Here is a 21,404-nt window from a genome sequence, read left to right on the forward strand (position 1 = left end):
TTAAATACCTTTGTAATTTTTATTAACATACTATTTATGTATTTATTTTACGAGTGTTTTAAGTGGCGCGTAAATAAATTATTTCGATTGGCACTGAAACTACCAAATTTACATGACGTTAAATGTGAAGGTCTCACCATTCTCTCCTTACTTAAACTACCAGATGGTCTAGGTATCCCTGCCAGTTTGACAGTGGAAACTACACTAAGAATTGCAGAAATATGACTGAATTCAGCTACAAAAGATACCACTCTAATTAGGTAGGTCCTTAAAAGGAGGGTATAACTTACGCATTATTAAAGGACCTTGGAAGATCTGTATAGGCTCTACGTATCCCTCCCACTCGAATGTTTTAATGAAAAAGTGTTGATACATGCCAGTTGTGGTGGTTGAACGCCTCCTGTAGAAGATGTTCTAAGTTAAAATGATGATTCTGTTATATCCTATTTCTTTTTCCGTAGAAGCGAAATGTCTCAGTATTTTTTCAAAAGGACTATAAATATAGAATGAGTCTTTCTTTTTTGCTATGCGGAACAAAATGATAAAACAGGTCGGTTTTACAAAAAATTAAATATAATAATATCGCCTCAAATACAGTACGGTGGTAAAATTCGGCTTAAAGGTTGATATAATATCATTAATATGATAAGTCAGTGGCCAGTGTCGTGCAGTCAGTTGAAGGATTTTGCCGAGAAAAAAAATCGTAAGACCCATACGAGTTTTACAGTATTTTTTTTATTATGTTAATTAATTTTATATTAAGATAAATTTATATATTTCTTGTAAGTTGACTGTTGGTCAACTAATAATCTCACAGTACTTGTACTCAAGCCAAATAGCAATTTTTTATATACGAGACCAAATCACGTTCATTTTCTGGAGGAGTTATTTATCAGCTATGGAGGCCTATTCTTAAACCTTGAACAACTTTATTTACATTTTTAACTCTTCTTTCCAATGTACTTTTTGGCAGCTTAAAAACGTTTGACGCCTTCAGGTATCCATATTGTGTAGATGAAACCGCTATAGCTTCTATAGCTGCATCCGTTGCTTCCTCACTCACTAACAAGATTACCTGTTACAATTCCTACGGTACGAGGATATGATTGGGAATTTTGTTAGCTAAAATTAAAATAGCAATAATTTCTGGTCAACCACAAAAAAAAAACTACCCCTGAATTGTTTGATGAAATTAAAATATTTGTCACCACTTAACTTCAAATAATTTTAGAACCGTTATTTTACCAAATATAAAGCAATTTGTTAAAGCTATAATATTACATGCTTTTATTATTAAAATGTTACTCACAAAGGTACTTACAATTTTTTAAAGCTATTAAAGATATTAGGACAAGTGCACATTCTAAGGAACTTAATTATACGTTTATTCGTCAGATATCACGCAAGATAACAGAGAAACGAAATAATGATGGTTAGCTTAAGCCGGGTAAACTAACTTAATATCAGTCCAGGGTAAATATTTCCTGAAATTCCTGAACGCAAAATGCCATTTGTCATTTCTGTCATTTATATTATTGCTAAGCTAATCTAATTTTTTTTATTCAAGTTTTCATGAGTTCAAGTACATAATTATCGTTGTGAAAATTCAAAACATAATGGAAAACGAGCAATATTGCCATTTTTATTAGCCACATTATAATTCTATGTCCATTGTATATAATTTATCACCTAAAATAATATATAACCTAAATAATATATTTCTTTGCACGCAAGTCTATATCGAAAATCATTAAAAAAGGCTTCTATTGTCTGATGCCATAGATATTTCTGTACAGTTCTGTCTTCTTAGGGTACAAGCGGAGAGTTTGAATTACGTTCAAACTGCTTGAACTGTTCTGATTATTCATATACGTTTTTTTCTTCTTGAATACTCCTGGACGAATAATTTAATTGCTTCCAGGCTGTTGAGTGAATTCAATCATTTTTCAAAAAGCAAAGAGAGAAATAGACTCAACTGCCGGGGAGAATAATTTAATTAATTCCTAATAATTATCTCACATTGATCATTCAATTATTTTACAATCAGCAAAGAGAGAAATAAACTCAACTGCCTGGGATAATAATTTAATTAGTTCCAGGCAGTCAAGTGCATTCAATTATCTCACAGTGAGCATGCAATCATTTCACAGTGAGCAAAGGGAAAATCAGACTGCAACTCAACTCTTTAAATGTTTTTTTGTTTTGTTGAGGAACTCTTAGACAGAAACAAAAGTTTCCAGTTCAGTTACTTGGAAGAATAATTTAATTTCTTTCAGGCAGTTGAGAATCAAATTTGCAGAGCAAGAATAAAATGTTCCTTCGCCTTCCTCGACTAATGTCAGCCAGAAATCTCTATATCAAAAGCTTGGGGGCTCTTTGGAACCTTCAAGAGGTTGCTGACTGATAACACCTTTTACTCTATGGGGAATTTTTTGGAAGAGACATTCTAGAGATAACAATGCTGCATCTTCTGTTTCAAAAAAATTATGTCAAATTCTTTCAATAAGGTCAAATGAGAAAAAACCTTTTAACACAATTTAAAAATAAACATGGAAAGCTATTAACGTTTCCCCTTTTTATAACTACTGTACATCCTTCTACATTTAGTGGTGAATTATTTGTAGTCTTAAATGTTTTTAAATTCTGTTTTAATTTGTGACAATGTTTTTCCCACTATGTTGAACTCCTGTGCGTAACTGACAAGTCAGTACATTTTATGTCTCTATTTCTAATTTTAAAAGCCTAGTCTTAAATTTTTTTTTGCAAATAAACTTGGAAAAATTCTTCTTCCCAAATTAAATTGCCCTTCTCGTCTTAGACATATAATCTTGTATGTTTTGTAGGTCCATTTCGTTATTAAGCAACCCCGTTTAAAAAATCCTATCTTGAAATATCGAATCTTGAATTTCAAATAAATAATCGCGCAAAGCCAAAACAACATAATTACATACAAACACATGCATAACAAAAACAAATCGTAAAAGCACATGTCTACTAAATATTACCCATATATTTTGGATCGGTCATCTGTGAACACCTAGGGCGATTTCTCTTCTCATTTCTGAGCGGACTATAGTGACGTCATAACATTCACCCAATATGTTTTTGAATTGATTTTGTATTTTGTACCACAAGAACGATATCTGAACGCACCCCAACAATATGGCTGGTATTTCCTTTTATCAACTATCCTATTTTAAATAGAATTTCTCTTTGCATGTAAAAAAATCACATCTAACTTTTTCTTTTTACTTTCCAGATATGCAAACTAAATAGACGTTAAGCTTGAGCACTCACCAATATAATAGTTCCTAAGAACTAAGTACATAATGAGAAGTTCTGTGGACAATGGAGAAGCCGGAGCGGCAGGTCTTTCTCCCTGCGTTAGCGCACAACGCAACAAAAAGAGATTTCCCGGTCGTTGGTCGCTGCGTCAGCTGATTTATTCATCCCCTTTGTCGCGCAGGCGCAGTTCAGGCAGCGGAGGAGGAACTTCTACTAAAGTTTATAAAAAAGTCGAACATGGAAACACAGGTAAATATAATTTTATGTTTATCTCTGTTTAATTATATCTATTTATTTTTGGACATCATATTCTCAATAGGTATATCTAATATCATATAGACACATTTTTATTCATGGAAAAAATTTAATTCCAGAACAAAATACATAACTAGTGTGCGAATTGCTTGTTTTTTTATTGCTTTTTGCAAGATAAGTAGTGGAGCAACAAGCAAAACAAAGCAAGATGGCTACCAAGAAAACTAAAGAAAAGAAAAAACACTACAAGAAAGCAAGAAGTGATATTGAGAAGGAACATTGAGATGTACAAGAGATTATGTATGATATGAATCATTTAATAAAAAAGAAATTTATAATTATTTAGAAAAACAAACGAAAATGACGTTGCCTTACTAGTACCAGTTATCTTTATTTGTGACTACACTGCACCATGAATTTAGTCAGATAACGAAGGCATATGCCTAATTCAGAATTTGTACCTTTTCATCATATTATTGGTTCCTATTTAATTTCTTCTGCGGGGTAAGAGGAGTTGCTCTAGACTGGGTTGAAACATACTTGCAGTGAAGGCAACAGAAAGTTGTTATTGATAGGGTGAGGTCCAATCTAGGGGGATGTAGCGTAGGTGCCCCACAGGGATTAATCCTGGGTCCCTTATTCTTTATTATATTTATGAGTGGTCTACAGGATCTCTGTGGGCCCTCGGATCGCTCAGTATTGTATGCGGATGATACTAATATTTTAATAAGAAATGGTAACATTGACAAACTGTCAGAATACTGTAACATTGTGTCAAATAAATTTCATGAATATTGTGTGAATGATGGCCTGGTACTATAAACACCAGCAATACTATATTTATGCAACTATTTCCCAAAAACACTACCATACATTATGATCTTCTAGTTATACTAGCAGGTAAAATAATAGAAAGCTCTTCAAGTGCAAAGTGTCTTGGGCTCAATGTTGATCAGACATTAACGTGGGAGAGTCATATTGATAAAGTTTGTGAGAAAATTCTCTACGTTTCTTAATTAGGCAGTTAAGAAATAATCTTAATATAGAAATACTAAAAATGATTTACTTTGCAGTGTGGTTTAATATTGTGGGGCTCATCAGCACTTATCTGAATGAAATGCATGTTGAAGGAAGAGTACAACTCCAACAAATTTGTAATTGAATCTAAAGAGTTTCTGATTGGACATGCATTTTATTCGGTTCAGGAATTTTTGGATTTTTCAGCAACATAGTGGATGTTTGTTTTCTTTGACGAATATATTTGTTTTTTTTTTCTGTATATTAACTTGCGTGCATAGAAATCGGCCCACTGTAAACTTTGGATTTTAACTATTTTTTTTTTCTTTAAATAATTCATCAGGTTGCAAAAAATATGCTCTTTAAAAGACAATTTAATATAGTTTAATGTGAGTATAAATTTATCAAAAAGGCTTATCGTTGATATGCGTAGCAACTCATAAATCAATGCAATGTTTTTTATAATCTCAATAGTTCAAGTATGTTAGTTTAATGCATACTACACCACGAAAGCAGCCTTAGTCAGCAAGCTGTTGCTACACAATTGGATATGACACGCGCATCGGTTCGAAGGGTATGCCAACGTTATGAGGGGATTAAATCCTTTTATAGGCAACTTGGAACAGGCAGAAGTCAATTTACAACCACTCGTGATGATCGCTTTATTGTGTCAATAATATTAAGAAATCGTCACCTTAATGCCGTTTAAATCAGCAACGAAAGCTCCGTCAGATGCAAGAAGTGGCTATTAGTCAGTGGACAGTAAGATTGCAGGAAAATAATCTGATCGCTAAAATACCTGCGATTGACCCAAAACTTATTCTAGCTCATTGACAAGCACGCTTGCGTTTTACACGGGACATCTAAATTGACCGTTGGAACAATGGGGATCTGTTCTGTTTTCAGATGAGACCAAAATATGCCTCCATGGTAGCGAAAGAAGAAGCAAAGTGTACCTAAAGACCGAGGGAGCGATTTGCAGATTGTTGCTTTGAAGAGCGGAGTGGATGAATGTGGTTCCTGTATGATCTGGGGTGCAATTTCTATAGGAGCCCGAACCGACTCTGAATTCATACCTAACGGCTACCGTATTCACGGAAGAAGAGGTTTAACGGCTTTAAATATATCGATGAGATTTTAACAATTCATGTGGTAACTTACGTTGACTACATTGGAGACGAATTTTCCTTTATGCATGACCATCCAATGCCACACACCGCAAGAATTGTGCAAGATTACATTGCAGAATTCGGTTTTCGGGCTATGAGTGGCCAGCATACAGTCCTGACCTAAAGCCGATCGAATATTTATGAGATAAGCTCAATAGCCGAAACTCGATCTGAGAGCTTATTGTTGTAGTAAAAGAAGAGTAGATTAACATTCCACAAGAAGCAATAGTAAACTTGATTAGATCTATGCCTAATGGTATGAGAGATGTTATTAGGGCAAGAGAAGGTCATACCCATTATTAAAAAATTACGTGCTAAGTTTTAAACTGTATAACCCTATTTATATTAACTTTATGAAAGCTGAATTTACGCTTTATACTCACATTAAAACATATTAAATTGTTTCAGCATATTTCTTTTTTTGATCTATTAAATAAAAATAGATAAAAAAATTAATTAAGTCAAAAGTTTACCGTGGGCCGATTAAACTACTTGAGCTGTTCTGATTATCCAAATCATTCTATATTAATTTTCAGAAGAATGATTTATTTTCTTTTTTAGGTTTTAGGTTTTTAGGTTCCATTAAATTTATTTGGTTTGTTGGACCATGTCAAGTTTTTGCGGACTTTTTATACCTCACAACTTGATGATTGACTTCTTTATTTTGGTTTTTCGTGTTTGATTCATTTCAGGGATAGGTAAAAACTGAATCTTGACCAAGATGTTAGACTGTGACGTTAAATTATTAGTGCTATTTCACCTTTTTATGTTTCTTTTTTCCAGCGACAGATATATAACCACAATATTAACTCACATTTATACTTATTACCCTAATGACTGATCCTGTTAAGAATGTTCCATTTTCCTCCTTTCCTAACCAAATTTTAACTTCTTTTTGGTCATTATATTTAGAAGATAAAAATTATTGTGCGTAGATATTGTGCCTAGATAATAACGGTATCTTCTAAATCTTAGGGAGACTTCATGAATTAGAACACTATGATTTTTCTATCTAAAAATAGTTTGTTAAATTAATATGAGTGTCATCTGATGTTCTGTACTTCCACCCTTTCTGGTTTATGAAATTTATATGCGACCTTGCATCAGTTACTACAAATGACACAAACTACTTCATTCTTTCAAGGTGGAAGTTTTGAGAAAAATTGAAAAGGACGTAGAGATCTTCTACAAAGTGAAAAAGTGAAAACTATATATATATCGGCGATATCATGAGAGGACCAAGGTATGAGACTTATAATCCAAAGAAAAATTGTTAGAAAACGATCTATTGGAAGGGCATCAATATCTTGGTTTGGAAATTTGAGAGAATGGTTCCAGGTCAAATTATTTATTCTAGTCAAGATACTAGTGTCCAAAATCAATCTAGGAATCATGATAGGCAACGTCTGAAATGAAGAACTGCTTTATTTCGAGCTGCTTGGTTGTTCCAAGAAACAAAATACATTTCACCTTTTCATTCTCTATTAATTTTAAGATCAGTTTTCTCTCAAGTCCTTTTTGTAATTTACAACCTTCACTTGATTTGTCCGACCGTGTACTTTTGTTTGGTTTAGTTTTATTCATTTGAATTTATCCAATTTTGGATTAAGGACTTTCTTAATCCTACGTGTCCTAAAGACATTCTTGATCTTTCAGTTCAGTTGCAGCAATTTTAAAAGTTGAAGCCACAGGAGGAATTAAAGATTATTTAGTGAAGCACTACGCATAAATTATTTTTTTAACTCTCATAATACTTATAGTTAGAGCTGACTTAGATATGGGAATTAGGAAACTCATTAAATATAATTAAATAATCCCTAATGCTTTCAAAGTTATCCAAAAGAGAGCAAAAAAAAGGTTTCTTGTAACTATTTTAAATTTATTTTTAGAATTATATTTTCACATTCTGCTTCATCATGACTAATTAATTTTTCCTTGCGCTGACTCAATTAATAATGTTTTAAATCTTCTCCTCTATAAGAACCCTTCGCATGATACTTTTGTGAAAACTGCCTAAAACATAAAATAATATTTGATTTTTTAGAAAATACATTAAGATTTCATGACACTAGTAGGATTACATTAAATCAATGCATTGAATCAGCAAAAAAATTTAATTTTATTATACAAATCACTACTACTTCCCTGTATATGTTAATGGCTATAAATTTAACGGGTAATACCACCGTTATCCAGCATGCCATCTACTTTTAAATTCATTATAAATTTTCCAATATGGGCATTCTTACATGAGTTAACATCGTATCAATTATAAGATAACACATTTAATTAGCTACTTCATTGTTCTGTATAAAATACATTGTTATCGAAGCGCATAAAACCGAACCGAAAGCAACGTACATTTTTGTCGTCTTCGTTGTCGAAATAACTTGGCCGGCAACCAAAATGTGTTGCAAGTGAACCTTGAGCGATTAAGCTCGTGTTTTTTTTAAGGAAAAATATTACAATTATTATTGTAAAGAACGGTCTGGCTAAATGTTTATGTAAAAGAAAAATAAGGAAGTTGTTCTTATGTGATAAGAAGCCGGTGAAATATGGATACAAGCTTACGGCTTTATGAGATATTTTATTGTTTCAAATGGTTGATTACATCATGATGTATTTTAAGATATAAAATTAAAATTACTTGAGCATTTTATATCTGTTTAACGAATATAAATGATATTTAGCACTTTTGTTGGATTGGATGCGTGGTTATATTGATTATTTTGTCGATATTTTTTGTATTTATATTATGGCTGCCATATGTCATAGTCATGGTCACATAAATATTTATTGTGCAAAGTACATAGTTAATTATACATAACACCAGATCAAATAAAATACATACAAAAATGTAAATTTATAGAATATTATACAAAAGATTGAAACGGTTGCAATAACATTTAAGTTCAAACTGTTACGTGGCAAGAGACATATACAAATTTGTCCTAATGCTAATTTGCCCTATACTTTGTCCTAGCTCAATAAATTGTTGTAGATAGCATATCTTGTTCTAATATTTTTATTAAATATTTTGTTTTAAAGAAGTATTGACGAAAATTACGATAAGTTGGTAAAATTCATTAAGAAATGTAATACCTCTATATGCAAAATGGCTTTCAAACTTGACTGTTTGGTGTGCAGGAATATGAAAAGTTGAATTGAAATGCCTTAAATTACTGGCATGTAAAGAACTTCTTGGAATTAGGAATTGCGACAAGTATAAACAAGTATTGATATTTGTGATTTTATGCATAAACAAAGAAAAGTTAAGTTTGAACCAATAGTTGTATTTTAAGTGGCCATTAGACAAGGTCATATAACCCATTTGCATAACTCATGCATGTATTTTGTGCTTATTGAATTTTTCTCTGATACTCACTGATGGTAAGCTAGTGATAATAAACAATATTACAGTAGTCTATCTGGGGATAAATAAGTTGATTTAACTAGCAGCATCTTTGTATATTGTGGGAGAATATGTTTAATGCATATAAAGATTGCAGTGTTACGTAAACAGAAGAAAATAAGCTTTTTCCAGATGATTGAAAGTTGAATCTGATCCAATTATTAGGTAGACGCTTTTTTTGCGTTAAACAACAACCCTTGTTATTAATTGTTTAGATGACCACTCAGAGATTCTGTTTAGATCTCTGTTATCAACACTCAATTCCCTGGATGAATGTTCAGGTTTAAAAGAATACAGAGTCTGAGTGTCATCTGCATATTACAGAGTTATCATGAATATGGGATGGCTGATATGCGGTGTAGGTGGTAAAGAGTATGCTTCGTTGGAGAACTCAGCGTTCAAGTTTTGAGGATTCGACCTTTCGTCATCTAATTCCACAATTTGCCTCCCAGGATTTAGAAAAATTGAAATCATGCTTCAGTAGAAAAGCCAAAGAAGTGCAATTTGGCAATATGCATATCATGGCTTATAAGGTCAAAAGCCTTACTGTAATCTAATATTACAACACATGATACTTCGGAAACATCCACATTTTTAGAAGTAATACGTAATATAACTTCCTTTTAAAAGAATGTTGAAGATCTTTTTATTACCAACATTTTGTAAAATTCAAATTAGAATTTTTTAAACTGAATGATACTTGAGTTGAAAAATTTGGCAGTTTTTTATTCTTAAAGACTTTCCATACTGAATTTTGATATTATTGCGATATATCTATTAAATTAATACCATTTAGCATTTGACAATGCTTCATCAATAACTTGCATCAACATGAACTTTGATAGGACTGACTCCTATGAGCTGTTTGAACACTATCAGGGTATTAATTATTTATCGAGGCTGATATAGGGCCAAGATATTCTTATTTGAAGAAATTTTTAATTCAGATAGGCTTTCCATCTTGAATTTTTAAATTTTTGCTCAACCTAGAGTAAACCAACCAAACTGAAAGTGTACAGTTTTGAGGTCTCTTCATTTAGGTCAAAATACTTTTTCTTCAACTTTAGATTAACCTCTTCAAACCATGACCTCCTAATTAAGTTGCTTAATAATTGGTTCATCAACATGTACTTGGGAAAGACAGGATTGAAATCTTTCTAAGTGACAATATGCTTCTTGATACCCACTCTTTTCTTCTTAAGTCAGGAAATAAATATATTTTCTGTAACGGACTATTCCAGATAGGAATTTCTTCTGTGGCTTCTTTATCTTGATGTGCCTTTTCATTGCAATTTCTTGCCACCTATTTTTTTCTTAGACTATAATATTGTAGTTCTTTTTTTCACCCTTTGACCTTCATGTTGATCACATGTTCGGTCTGCTAATATTTTTATAATCATTAAAATATCATAGAGCAATTGAATGCTCATAGTTCTTTTTTCTCTGAATAAGTTAATGAAACGCTTTATGAAATTTATCTAGTAGAAATAAACTTATTTAAAAATATCTTAATTGAAATAAAGTAGAATTTAGACAAGCTTTCATTTTAGATAAGATATTTCAAACCATTCTTATCTTCAGTGTTTTAATAGGCATTGTCATTACTTTCCTGCCATTGTTACTGAATTTATATTATTTTATTTATTGGATCGGATGCAGGTTTATATTCATTGTTTTATCAAAATTGTTCGCTATATTCTTTTATGCAACTACGAAAAGCTTTTTGAATTTAAAATTAATTGGCGTGACCTTTTAACGTCTTTCTTAACAGAAGGTTTGAACTTCTTTGGCAGGTAATACAATTCTTTAAACTTCTCAATTTTTAGATCCCTGATTTTGATGAGGCTCCATCGTTAAGTATTTTTAATATCGTTAAAAGTATGGACATTTTCATGTCGCTTCTTTATTTTGTGGTTCTCTATATGATACAGGAAGTAAACCCTACTTAAATGAACTTTAAATAGCTTGTAAAACATACAACCTATTTATGCATAAAGTAAGTTAGAACTTTTCTAGAAATGTTAAAAGTTAATTAATAAACGATATACGTAGCTATTATCTCATTTTTTGCGTGCCAATCCTTTAATTTTTGAATAACATTATTAGTATTGGGAAACATGGGCTACATAGGAGAAGACCAGGGCATAAATTGCCAGAAATTAATCATATAGGTCTGATCATTGATGAATTTCTGTTTTTAGTCTTTATAGGCTTCATTATGTTATAAAGTAGTTTTCCTCATGTTTTAGGTCAGATGCCTTTGTTACAAGAATTCTATTCTATTCACCTTCATATTTTTGAATGTATTTCTCTAACATGAATAAAAATATCTGAAATCTTACCAACGATTTTTCCAGAAATATAGAAAAACATGTAAAGAGGGTCACGACACTATTTCCTAAGATCACGCTTCTCAAAACGGTACCAGGCCAACGGATTCTGTGTCGCGAGGTAACAAGTGTTGGGTGATTAATCGACCAAAGACTCCGGACAGTTCGATGATAATATTATTTCTTGTTTTTGATGCAATTTATTATGTGCAATCAATAATTGGATAGTTATTTAATTAAAAGATAAAAATTAAATTGTTTTGGCATTTTGAATGTGTACAAAAGTAATTCGTTCTATTTTAGGTAAGGATTCGTTAGATGGAAAGCTGGGTCATACGAGTACGTCCAAAGAGGACAAGCATTCGGTCGAGTTACTTCGAGCTAATAGCAAATCCTCAGTATATGCTTCCAGTACAAAAGTAAGTTGAATGAATTAATATTTCCTGAGTATTATATGGCGTTGGGGTGAAACAAACCACTTATTTAAATTGTATTGGTTATGTTACTTATTTTTAATTAAATTAAATACTATTGTGATATTCAGTTTTTTATATAATAAAATGGGGCAAGATGCAACATTTTTTAACGTGTTCGTGCGTTCTGTAATCATTAATTTTATAACATGGTCGATATTTTCTATTGTACACATTGTATTTCCTGTAGTTGTTATAACAGTTAATATACCAGTTTGGTAATAACTAATAGAGAAATAGTTTGGTTCTAAATATAATTGTTTCAATAGATTTAATTTTTTTTTTTTTTTTAATTCTGTGACATCAGCTAAGTGTACATAAAGTTTATTAAATATCTCAAGTTCAAAAAATACTAATACTAAGAGGTTTTTAAAAAGTTTTACTTTTTAAGGTTAATTAAAGTTTTTAAATTAATAATAAAACGGAGCAATGTAAACAAATAAAATTACTATTAAATGCCATAAAAAACCGAATTTATTATGCAAATAAGATATTATAATTGGCTTGTATTTTGCATGTATCCACATGTTTTGCAAGTAATATTTTTAAATCGTATTTTTATCTAATTTTATTGTTAGATAGTTAGCTGATATTAGATGAAGAAATAATTTAAATTTTAATTTATTAACCTAATCAAACTTTTTTATTCCTTATTTATTTATATTTCAGTGGAAAGAGCTTTAAAAGACAAATGAGACTACTCCCAAAAAAACATTAGTGTTACATATATCAACAGTAAATAATTTGTGAATCTCTTTACAGCCACATTGAACATTGAGCCAATAAATATTCAAAATAGTGAGGCAAACAGATTCACCATTATTTACATTTTATTACAGTATATGTTTTTCATCAAAATCATTAATTTATCTATATACAAGTTGTTGCAAATTAGACTATTGGGATTTCGTGGTGGACCTTGTTTTATAGATATGAGAAGCATATTCTAAAAATATGCAGTGTCATTAAGACCAGAAAACCCAGGTCGAACGATGTGGAAATTATTATAGAATAAAATATATCAAATATAAATTATGCAGATATATAAATAGTATGCAGCTAAATGGTAGATTTGCTGAAGGTGGTCGAAATATAGTTAATTTGCTTGCCCGTTATATTTCAGCAACTTACAAAAAACATGGAAGTACAATTCCCAATTATAGCTTCAGTTACAATTTTGATTTTATACTTATTAACATTCAAAGCAATTGACGGCCTCAACTAAATATTCTCATGGATTTGATGGTATACCATCAGTTTTATTAAAAAATTGTGTGTGTTCCCTAACCAAACAATTACATTATCTATGTTGGCTCTCTTTTGATTCTGGATGTTTTCCAGACTTCTGGAAAACAAGTTTCTTGATTCCGAATTATAAAAGTGGGAATAGGAATGACATTACCAACTACAGGAGTGAATAATGAAATTCCCAAAATTATTGACAGCCTTTTGGTCCAAGAGTCGAAATATTGGATGGTCTTGTTGAAAGATGGACTTGTTGGATGCCTATGAGAACCATAGTCGGGAGGACAGTATTTACAGCGATTTCTCGAAGGCGTTTTGATAGTTTGAGCCATGGACATCTCATTTACAATTGTGAGCATGGGTCTGAGTGAAGGGTAGTCTTTTAAAGCGGATTGGTAGTTTTTTATCGAATCGTATTCAGTTGGGCTTATAAAAAACATATTGTCTCAAGAAATTCAGGGTCTTTTTCTGATGTACCTCAGGGCTTTCACACAGGTACTATTCTATTTATTAATGACCTTTGTTGTGTTATTCATCCTTACCTTATACAAGGTGATAAAATCGCAATTGAAGTTTTGCAAGCTGATGTGGATAGTGTTTTTTTATGGTCAGTAAATAAAGCTTTGGAGCATAATATTAAAAAAATGCTTAAGAATTTCATTTGGTCATTGTTTAAGATGAACTGTAAATCATTATACAATAGCTGTCGCACTTCTCAAATCTGGAACTACCTTTAGAGGCTTGAGTGTGTTACTAGACAGAAAATTAACATTTTTTCCTTATTATAATGATATTTTCCCCAATCACTAGAATGATGAGAGTATTTAATGAACTTAATCTCGACCTCTTCGTAGATAACTCAGTTAATTCATTTAAATTAAAACTTAAGGAACTAAAAGTACTGAAATTGTCTGTAATTTCGTATGTCATTTCATGTATTGATATATTAAGCCAACAACATTTTTTTTAGTAGATAGTATAGCAGGATTCTTGTTCATTTGCATATGTTTGTAAAAAAATTAAATTGTTAGAAAAAGTGTAATAAAAACAAGTTTTCTCTAATTGACGAAGGTAGTTATTTTGAATATTTTACACTTTTCGAGATTCCATTCGTGGCTCCCCTGGATTCCAGTCGTTGGGTCTGTAAGTGTTTATATATTTATTATTTCATTTATAGTCACAAAAATAAACGAAATAATCTACCGAAAATCAATATTATTGGTATATTCATGAAATAATGAGTCTTTATTTATTTTATACCAGTTAATTAATAATCATAATATAATCATGTTCTAAAAAAAAAATACAGTGGTAGGTGATGAAATATACAAAGAAACATAATGAAACTAAAAAGCCAGATCCATGCAGGCATCTGGAAAACCAGATACTGTTTAGGCCTACCTAACTCTACTAAATATTTAATAGGTAACATACAAACTTAAAAACAATAGTTACCTCGTTTTTAGTTTTAACTTCTATAACATTGTAAATATTTATAAATCTATATACTTAAAAAAAAAGGTTTAATTTTAAAAGGAATTTTATTTGTTATTTCCTATTTGTAATATCCCGTGTTTATTTTCAGAGTGGCGATGGTCCAGGCCACTATTGGGAGTGCCCGTTATGCTTCGCGGAACTATCGCCGGACGAGTTCTGTGAACTTAATGGATGCGGACATCGCGCGTGCGTGTCCTGCTTTCAGCAATATCTTCGTGTGGAAATCACCGAATCCAGAATCTGTATCTCTTGCCCTGAGTGTCTCGAACCCATGCATCCTAATGGTAAGTTTATATTTACTCAATATTTTTAACAGAATGATGCGAATTATCGCACTTTTCAGAAATAAAAGCTGTACTGAACAACCCACACTTGTTCGAAAAGTACGAAGATTTTATGGTGAGGAGGGTACTCGCTGTTGATCCGGATACAAGGTAAGTTTGGTAATAATACTATATATACCCGGTCCATTATTATTTACTTCAATTGTGCTTTTCGATTGGTTATTTTTTTATGTTTGTCATGAATAAATCATAGTGTGAGACTGAGGAATACGCTAAAAGAGATTTTTTAAAATTGTTTTATTACATTTTAATTTTATAAGTAAGACAGTCCTAACTTACGAGTATCCAATTCTCTAGCTTTAGCTGCTGCAGAGTCAATAAAATAATTAGGAGCAATAATTGACATTAAAGTATCAATTCAAAAATGAGTAATAAAGGTTATTTTGAATAAAAACATTAGATATTAAATAGAAAATATAAAGAATCAGCACTTTTAGGTATTAAGAAACTATTTTATTTAAAAAAATCAAGAAGAATATTTCAACGAAAGGAAAATATTTCATTTTACCAGGCAACGTGTAGAGTAAATAGAAAATCAATTCTACATTCTATCGTTCAAAGTTCATATTTTATTCATTTCACATGTTTTTAGAATCGAAAGAATAACTTAAGTTCAAATCACATAAAATAGTTTCTAGACAAAGAAAATACAAAAGATTAATAAGGATTGTTACTAGGATAAGAACTGAAACTAAAATAGAGTCTATTTCCTTAAAATGTAAAGCATTCGTGTGATATACAGCGTCGGCAAATTTCCTTCTTGGGTGCAGAAATATCCTTGCATTCTTAATGAATTAAGTGAAAGAAACGGCTATACTTTACTGATTCCCCGATCTCTAACTTACGCTTTAAAGCTGAGAGGAGCGTCCATGCGCTGAATTGAATTTTGCTTAGCCGAATCGCTTGAATGTTTGCAAACCTAAGATAGAAATAAAAACTTAAACATTAAATAAAAAATAAAGGATAGAAGTTAAGCACGGACAGTAAAATGGAAGAATAGGTTAATCGGGATACTCCGTGACACGACGCAGAACAAGTAAAGATGGTACCTGCCGACACGTGTTTCTGCTTTTTGGCTTCTTCGGGGCAGGGCAACCAGAAAACCAAAAAGTGAAAAAGAAAACATAAGGGATCACGAACAGAAGCAAATAACCAACTTGTGTAATTAGCTATATTAACTCCGGTTTTGGAGGAAACCTACAGCATTCACACTAAGGAAGCATAAGCTACCTTCTTGATAAACCTTTCCTATAAAAAAACTTTTAAATCACGTGATCGGATGGCACTTGTTGACCCGGTACTCAAAATTAAATCGCCCAACCTCATCTTCACACATTCTCGGCTCTTAAATACAGCTTTTTTGTCACTTTCTTGGTACTCAGCCTTCTATGCATTTGTAGTACAGAGTGGAGTAGGAGAAACGTAAACATTCTGTTTTTAACTTATTGCAAGTTAACACATTGATTTTCGGACACAAGACACAAGTTGGCTGGCCCGGTGTTTAAGGTAAAAAAATTATTTCAAAACTGAATGCAAAATAGTCTAATTTAAAGGCTGTGACTTGTGCCGAATACAAATATTATACTCAAGTTTTAAATTCAAATTCAAAAGTTTTTTATTTACCCAAAACACACAAAATACATTACATAGTGAAAAAATAATACCTTACGTACTTAGATAAATAAGAAACATTTCACGATTATGGATAACCGATACACTAAATCCCTAAGACCCTAAGGCTCTACAAGCTCAGAAAACTGAAACTAAGATGAAGAACAAAAGGAGATATTTCAGTCTATTCCCTTGTCACGAACTGTAGATAGATAATATTGTAGATTAAGTACAAATCTAGGGCAATGAGGAAAGACGCAGGAAAAAATATGCAGGAGACAGCGCATGTTTCACAAAAATTCAAAAATTAAATTTGATATAGTGCTAATTAGATCGGTGTGCGGAAAAATCAATCAAATATCTGCAATCAATTACGATGCAGTCGAAACTAAGTTAATTGACTAAAAGTACACAATACCAAACATACTATATATCAACATTCCACCCAATAGCAACTTTATTGTTAAGGAAAAGACTATAGGATAACTTTTTGAGGGAAGCTTTTTGAAAAGATGCCATAGAAGGCCGCTATATAATAAAATTGTCTTTATTACATTCATTATTAAGTTCATACTTACCCAGTTCCCTGTGTCTGAGAAAGAAAAAAAAAGTTTTTTCTTCAAAACTTTATATCTGTTTCTTTATTATTTTTTATTGTACATAAAAAAACATATTTTTATTTTAACTAACATGAAATTGATATAAAAACAATGTTCTCTAGGTGGTGCCCAGCTCCGGATTGTAGCTTCGCTGTTATAGCCTCAGAATGTGCGAGCTGTCCAAAACTAAAGTGTGAAAGGCCCGGTTGTCATTCGTACTTTTGTTATCACTGTAAGGCAGAATGGCATCCCAATCAGACTTGCGATGCCGCTCGTGCTCAACGCTCGCCGAACATTCGATCTTCTTCGGTTGCTTATAGTCAGGATTCCCAATGCAGTAAGTTAGTTTTTGGTTTATTTAAATCTTGTATTTAATTACAACCATTTTGTTATAAAAATATTAATCAAAAACTATTTAATCAATGCAGCAAATCGTGGCATAGTTATATAAAAATAGTACAAAGGCAAAATATAATTATTATAAATCTGTATAAATCTAAATGCTTCAGTGAAGTGACACAAAAAACAGGCAACGAATTTTTTACTGCAGCAAAACGGCTAAATATTGTAAATAAATCCAAGGGTCATGACATATTATTCTTTGTACAGGATCCTGATAAATTAAATAACTATTTTACAACTTTAAATAACACAGGCACAATGGCGTCACCAGAAAATCCCCTTAAACCTTTAAAAAGATATTTCTTCCGTCATCTATCCTAATAATATAATTTCTATTGGCAATATCTAGTAGAAAAATCAATTTGCTTATATTATATTTACTACGATTCTATACTACTTTCAGTCTTTATATTTGATTTGTTTAAGGGTTAGATGCAATTTGTGCCTCTATATTTATCGGACACAGTTATTATAGAAATGAAAATTACTCACTCATAGTGTCTTGTACGTAATTTCTTGCTTAATAAGGCTATTCAGACGCCCGTTATGAATAGGTCTTATTAATATCCTAGTTTGTGAAAGTGTAGCACTGCGCAGTATTAGTTCGTTCAAGGCGAGTGTTGGTGAAAATTTGATAAAAAGATGTCAGGCGAGTAGTTTTTCTCTTAATATTGGGTGTTTCAAGTTATTTGCAGTTATACATATATATCATTTTATTACGTCAATCATTTTATTAAGTTATATCATAATAGTTGTCGGCGTTTTTGTGATCCCTTTAAAGAAAAAATAAGTGAAGAAGATGAGCAGTCAAATAGTGCGAAAAAACTTGTTAAAAAATGTTATGCTTTAAATATCGTTAATCAAAAAAAAATTTAATTTTAAGCCAAAAATAATTATTAGGGCAAAATTGGCTAGCCACCAATCATTCTCCACTCAAAATTTGTTCTATGTATCTACTAGATTTTTTTAACTTTAGGACTTCTGCCACAATCAATTAATTTTAGTAAGTTATAAAACAAGGAAAATGATTATATCTTTAATAATAAAAATATAAATATTTTATTAGGAATTAGATATTTTAATAAAAACTTTATACCGTAATTATTCACTAATTAGTCAAAATACCTATATTTTTTGGTTAAAACAACAATCAATAAGCCTTTACAAACACCTTGAAATAAAAAAAGCAGTCATGTATTATTTAAAAAAAATACAAATAAAGACTGACTTTTTAAACTTAATAGCTTGGACAAAGAAGGGAGAAAGTAAACTCAAAGTCTAAGTCTCATAAATATTTGAGTTTACTTTCTCCCTCCTTTGTTCATATACTTAAGTCTCTTTGACAGTAATGAATGATTATTTTGAATTAATAGCTTGGGTTATAATTACAGTAAAAGAAATATCCATTCTAAACTCACGTCAATGAGAAACAATTTTATTAAGCAATCAATTAATTTTTCAGTCATTGATTGTTTTTATTTCCTTATATTTCTTTTAAAATAGACGTAATAAAGAGTAAAACATAATTAGTACTTATTTCCTATAAATTTCGATTTTTTTGTTATTGTTTTGAACCTTTCAATAAAACCTGTAATACTTGAAATATAACACGTTTAATCTGACAAGTTTCATGAATACATTTTAAAACGTATTTTGTTTATGTTAAGTGTGATTCACCAAGACAACATCTGTCAAAGTTTTATTTTTTATTTATTATAATCTATCCTAATTTATTTTCTACATATCATATTATTGTCTTAGTTTTTAACCAGTATTTAATAAGTTTGAATTAAATAATTGCTTTTTTATTCCATATATTACCAGGAAAAATCAAAACTGTGTCATCAGCATATGATAAATTTTATACTCAATAACCAAGCGTAAAAGACAGTTTACATAGGTATTGAATAAAATTGTTGTCCCCTTTGACACATCTATTTTTACTAATTCTCGAGAGCTTCAACATAAGTAAAAGTAAAGACATTCAACATAGTACCCGCGTATCTAAAATATCAAATAATCTATAATATCAATCCCCTCAATAAAACCCAATTGTTTTGATGGTAAACCCCTATACCGAAAGTATTTTCTCTATTATTGAAACTAGTATAGCTTTATGAACAGAAGTATAAAAATTGAAATCTTAAATTGAGGAAGAAATTGGTTAAATTTCATTTTAATAATATTTTTAATTTCAAGTTTTATGCTTACTTTTAGTCTCACTCTTGTTTTTGTCAGCCTCTATCAGAAATAATGACTATTGTAATTATGGTTTAATAAAAATCTGCTTATACATCAGAACATTTAATGCATTTTATTTATGGGTATATAAATTCTTTTCTCTCTTTACAGGGGATGATATTAAGCCATGTCCACGTTGCCAGGTGTTAATAGTAAAAATGGACGATGGCTCTTGCAATCACATGATGTGTGCTGTCTGTGGTGCTGAATTTTGTTGGCTGTGCATGAAAGAAATTAATGATCTACATTTCCTGAGGTACTTAATGAGTTTACACGTTGAAGAATCCACTACTAATTCTTTCTTAAATTTTAGCCCATCAGGTTGTACATTTTGGGGTAAGAAACCGTGGTCTAGGAAGAAGAAAATTCTTTGGCAGCTCGGGACGCTGGTCGGCGCTCCGGTAGGAATTGCTTTAGTAGCCGGTATAACTGTTCCTGCTATGGTCATAGGTAAATTAGCTATTAAAAAATATGTTGGGTTTATTATAACGTTTTTGGTATATTTTGTAGGCATTCCAGTATGGGTTGGAAAAAAATTATTCGCGAGATATCGCACTGGTAATAAGCATAAACGTAATGCTGCCATAGTTGGAGGAGTTATAGCTTCGGTAAGTCCTCCTTATACAAATTTTCCTAAATTTTTATATATGTATACACATGCTCAATATTAGAGTTTCACAGTTTTACCACAAAGAAATCATTTAAAGGACAAAAAATATACTATAAAATATGGCTTAAATAAGCACGGGAACAGTGCCAAATGATTTTTATAATTATCTGCTGGAAATAGTAGTAGCTCACCTACTAAAAGAAATAATCAAAATACCACATGGAAAGATTAAAGCTAATCTTCAAATCTTTTCATTAAACCTATCGCTTCCCATAATCATTTAAAAATAAATTAAGTAATGAGAATGAAGTCGCATACAGTATGCCATAAGTCAGCATTCCAGTACATTTTTGTTATATTAATTCTCTCAATACATTTTTCCTAAGCAAATAAAATGTAGGCCTTTGTACAAAAAAAAGTGACCATAGGAAGTATAATAATTGCTTCCAAGTTTTTAGAAATTGTTTAAATTGGTAGTTGCAAATTAGCGAGCTTTTCTAAATGATGGTAATATACTGTGAGGGTCTACTCCACACACGGCAAGGGAATGACAATAGCGTGAAAATGACAATATCAGCGGATTTCCTTCGATTAGAAATATTCGCCAATTTAGAATAGCCCACACGATTTCCCGATTTGAAACTTCTTTGGGACCAGAATCAATCTCAAAACCAAAATCAGTTATTTCACGCTTTGCAACATTGCTGTCGTGCCATTCCACAAGATCTATAGATTTAGATAAGTTTATACTGAGTGTATGGCGACCATAAATGCACGAAGTAAAAATAATAAATATATTATATTTATTATTTTTGAAATAGTTGTAAATCTTATTAAATTTGAAAATCTGGGAAATTGTATTTTAGAAACTTTTAAAAAAGCTGGAGAATTTACTAAATTTTTTGCATTTATGA

General features: G+C 31.1%; 1 protein-coding gene across 4 annotated transcripts in view; it reads left to right on the forward strand.

Moving 5' to 3' along the window:
- Window positions 1-21,404, forward strand: part of LOC126735887 (E3 ubiquitin-protein ligase RNF19A-like) — a 60,547-nt gene that overhangs the window by 13,089 nt on the left and 26,054 nt on the right. For all 4 annotated transcript variants that reach the window (XM_050439985.1, XM_050439988.1, XM_050439987.1 and 1 more), the window contains exons 2-9: window positions 3,260-3,534; window positions 11,772-11,887; window positions 14,772-14,967; window positions 15,027-15,117; window positions 17,360-17,574; window positions 19,992-20,136; window positions 20,194-20,330; window positions 20,391-20,488. In XM_050439985.1, coding sequence (XP_050295942.1) covers window positions 3,330-3,534; window positions 11,772-11,887; window positions 14,772-14,967; window positions 15,027-15,117; window positions 17,360-17,574; window positions 19,992-20,136; window positions 20,194-20,330; window positions 20,391-20,488 — 1,203 coding nt within the window. In that variant the 5' untranslated portion in view covers window positions 3,260-3,329. The remainder of the gene's footprint in view (window positions 1-3,259; window positions 3,535-11,771; window positions 11,888-14,771; window positions 14,968-15,026; window positions 15,118-17,359; window positions 17,575-19,991; window positions 20,137-20,193; window positions 20,331-20,390; window positions 20,489-21,404) is intronic.

The sequence above is a fragment of the Anthonomus grandis genome, chromosome 5, assembly GCF_022605725.1.
Source record: "Anthonomus grandis grandis chromosome 5, icAntGran1.3, whole genome shotgun sequence".
Classification (NCBI taxonomy): domain Eukaryota; kingdom Metazoa; phylum Arthropoda; class Insecta; order Coleoptera; family Curculionidae; genus Anthonomus; species Anthonomus grandis.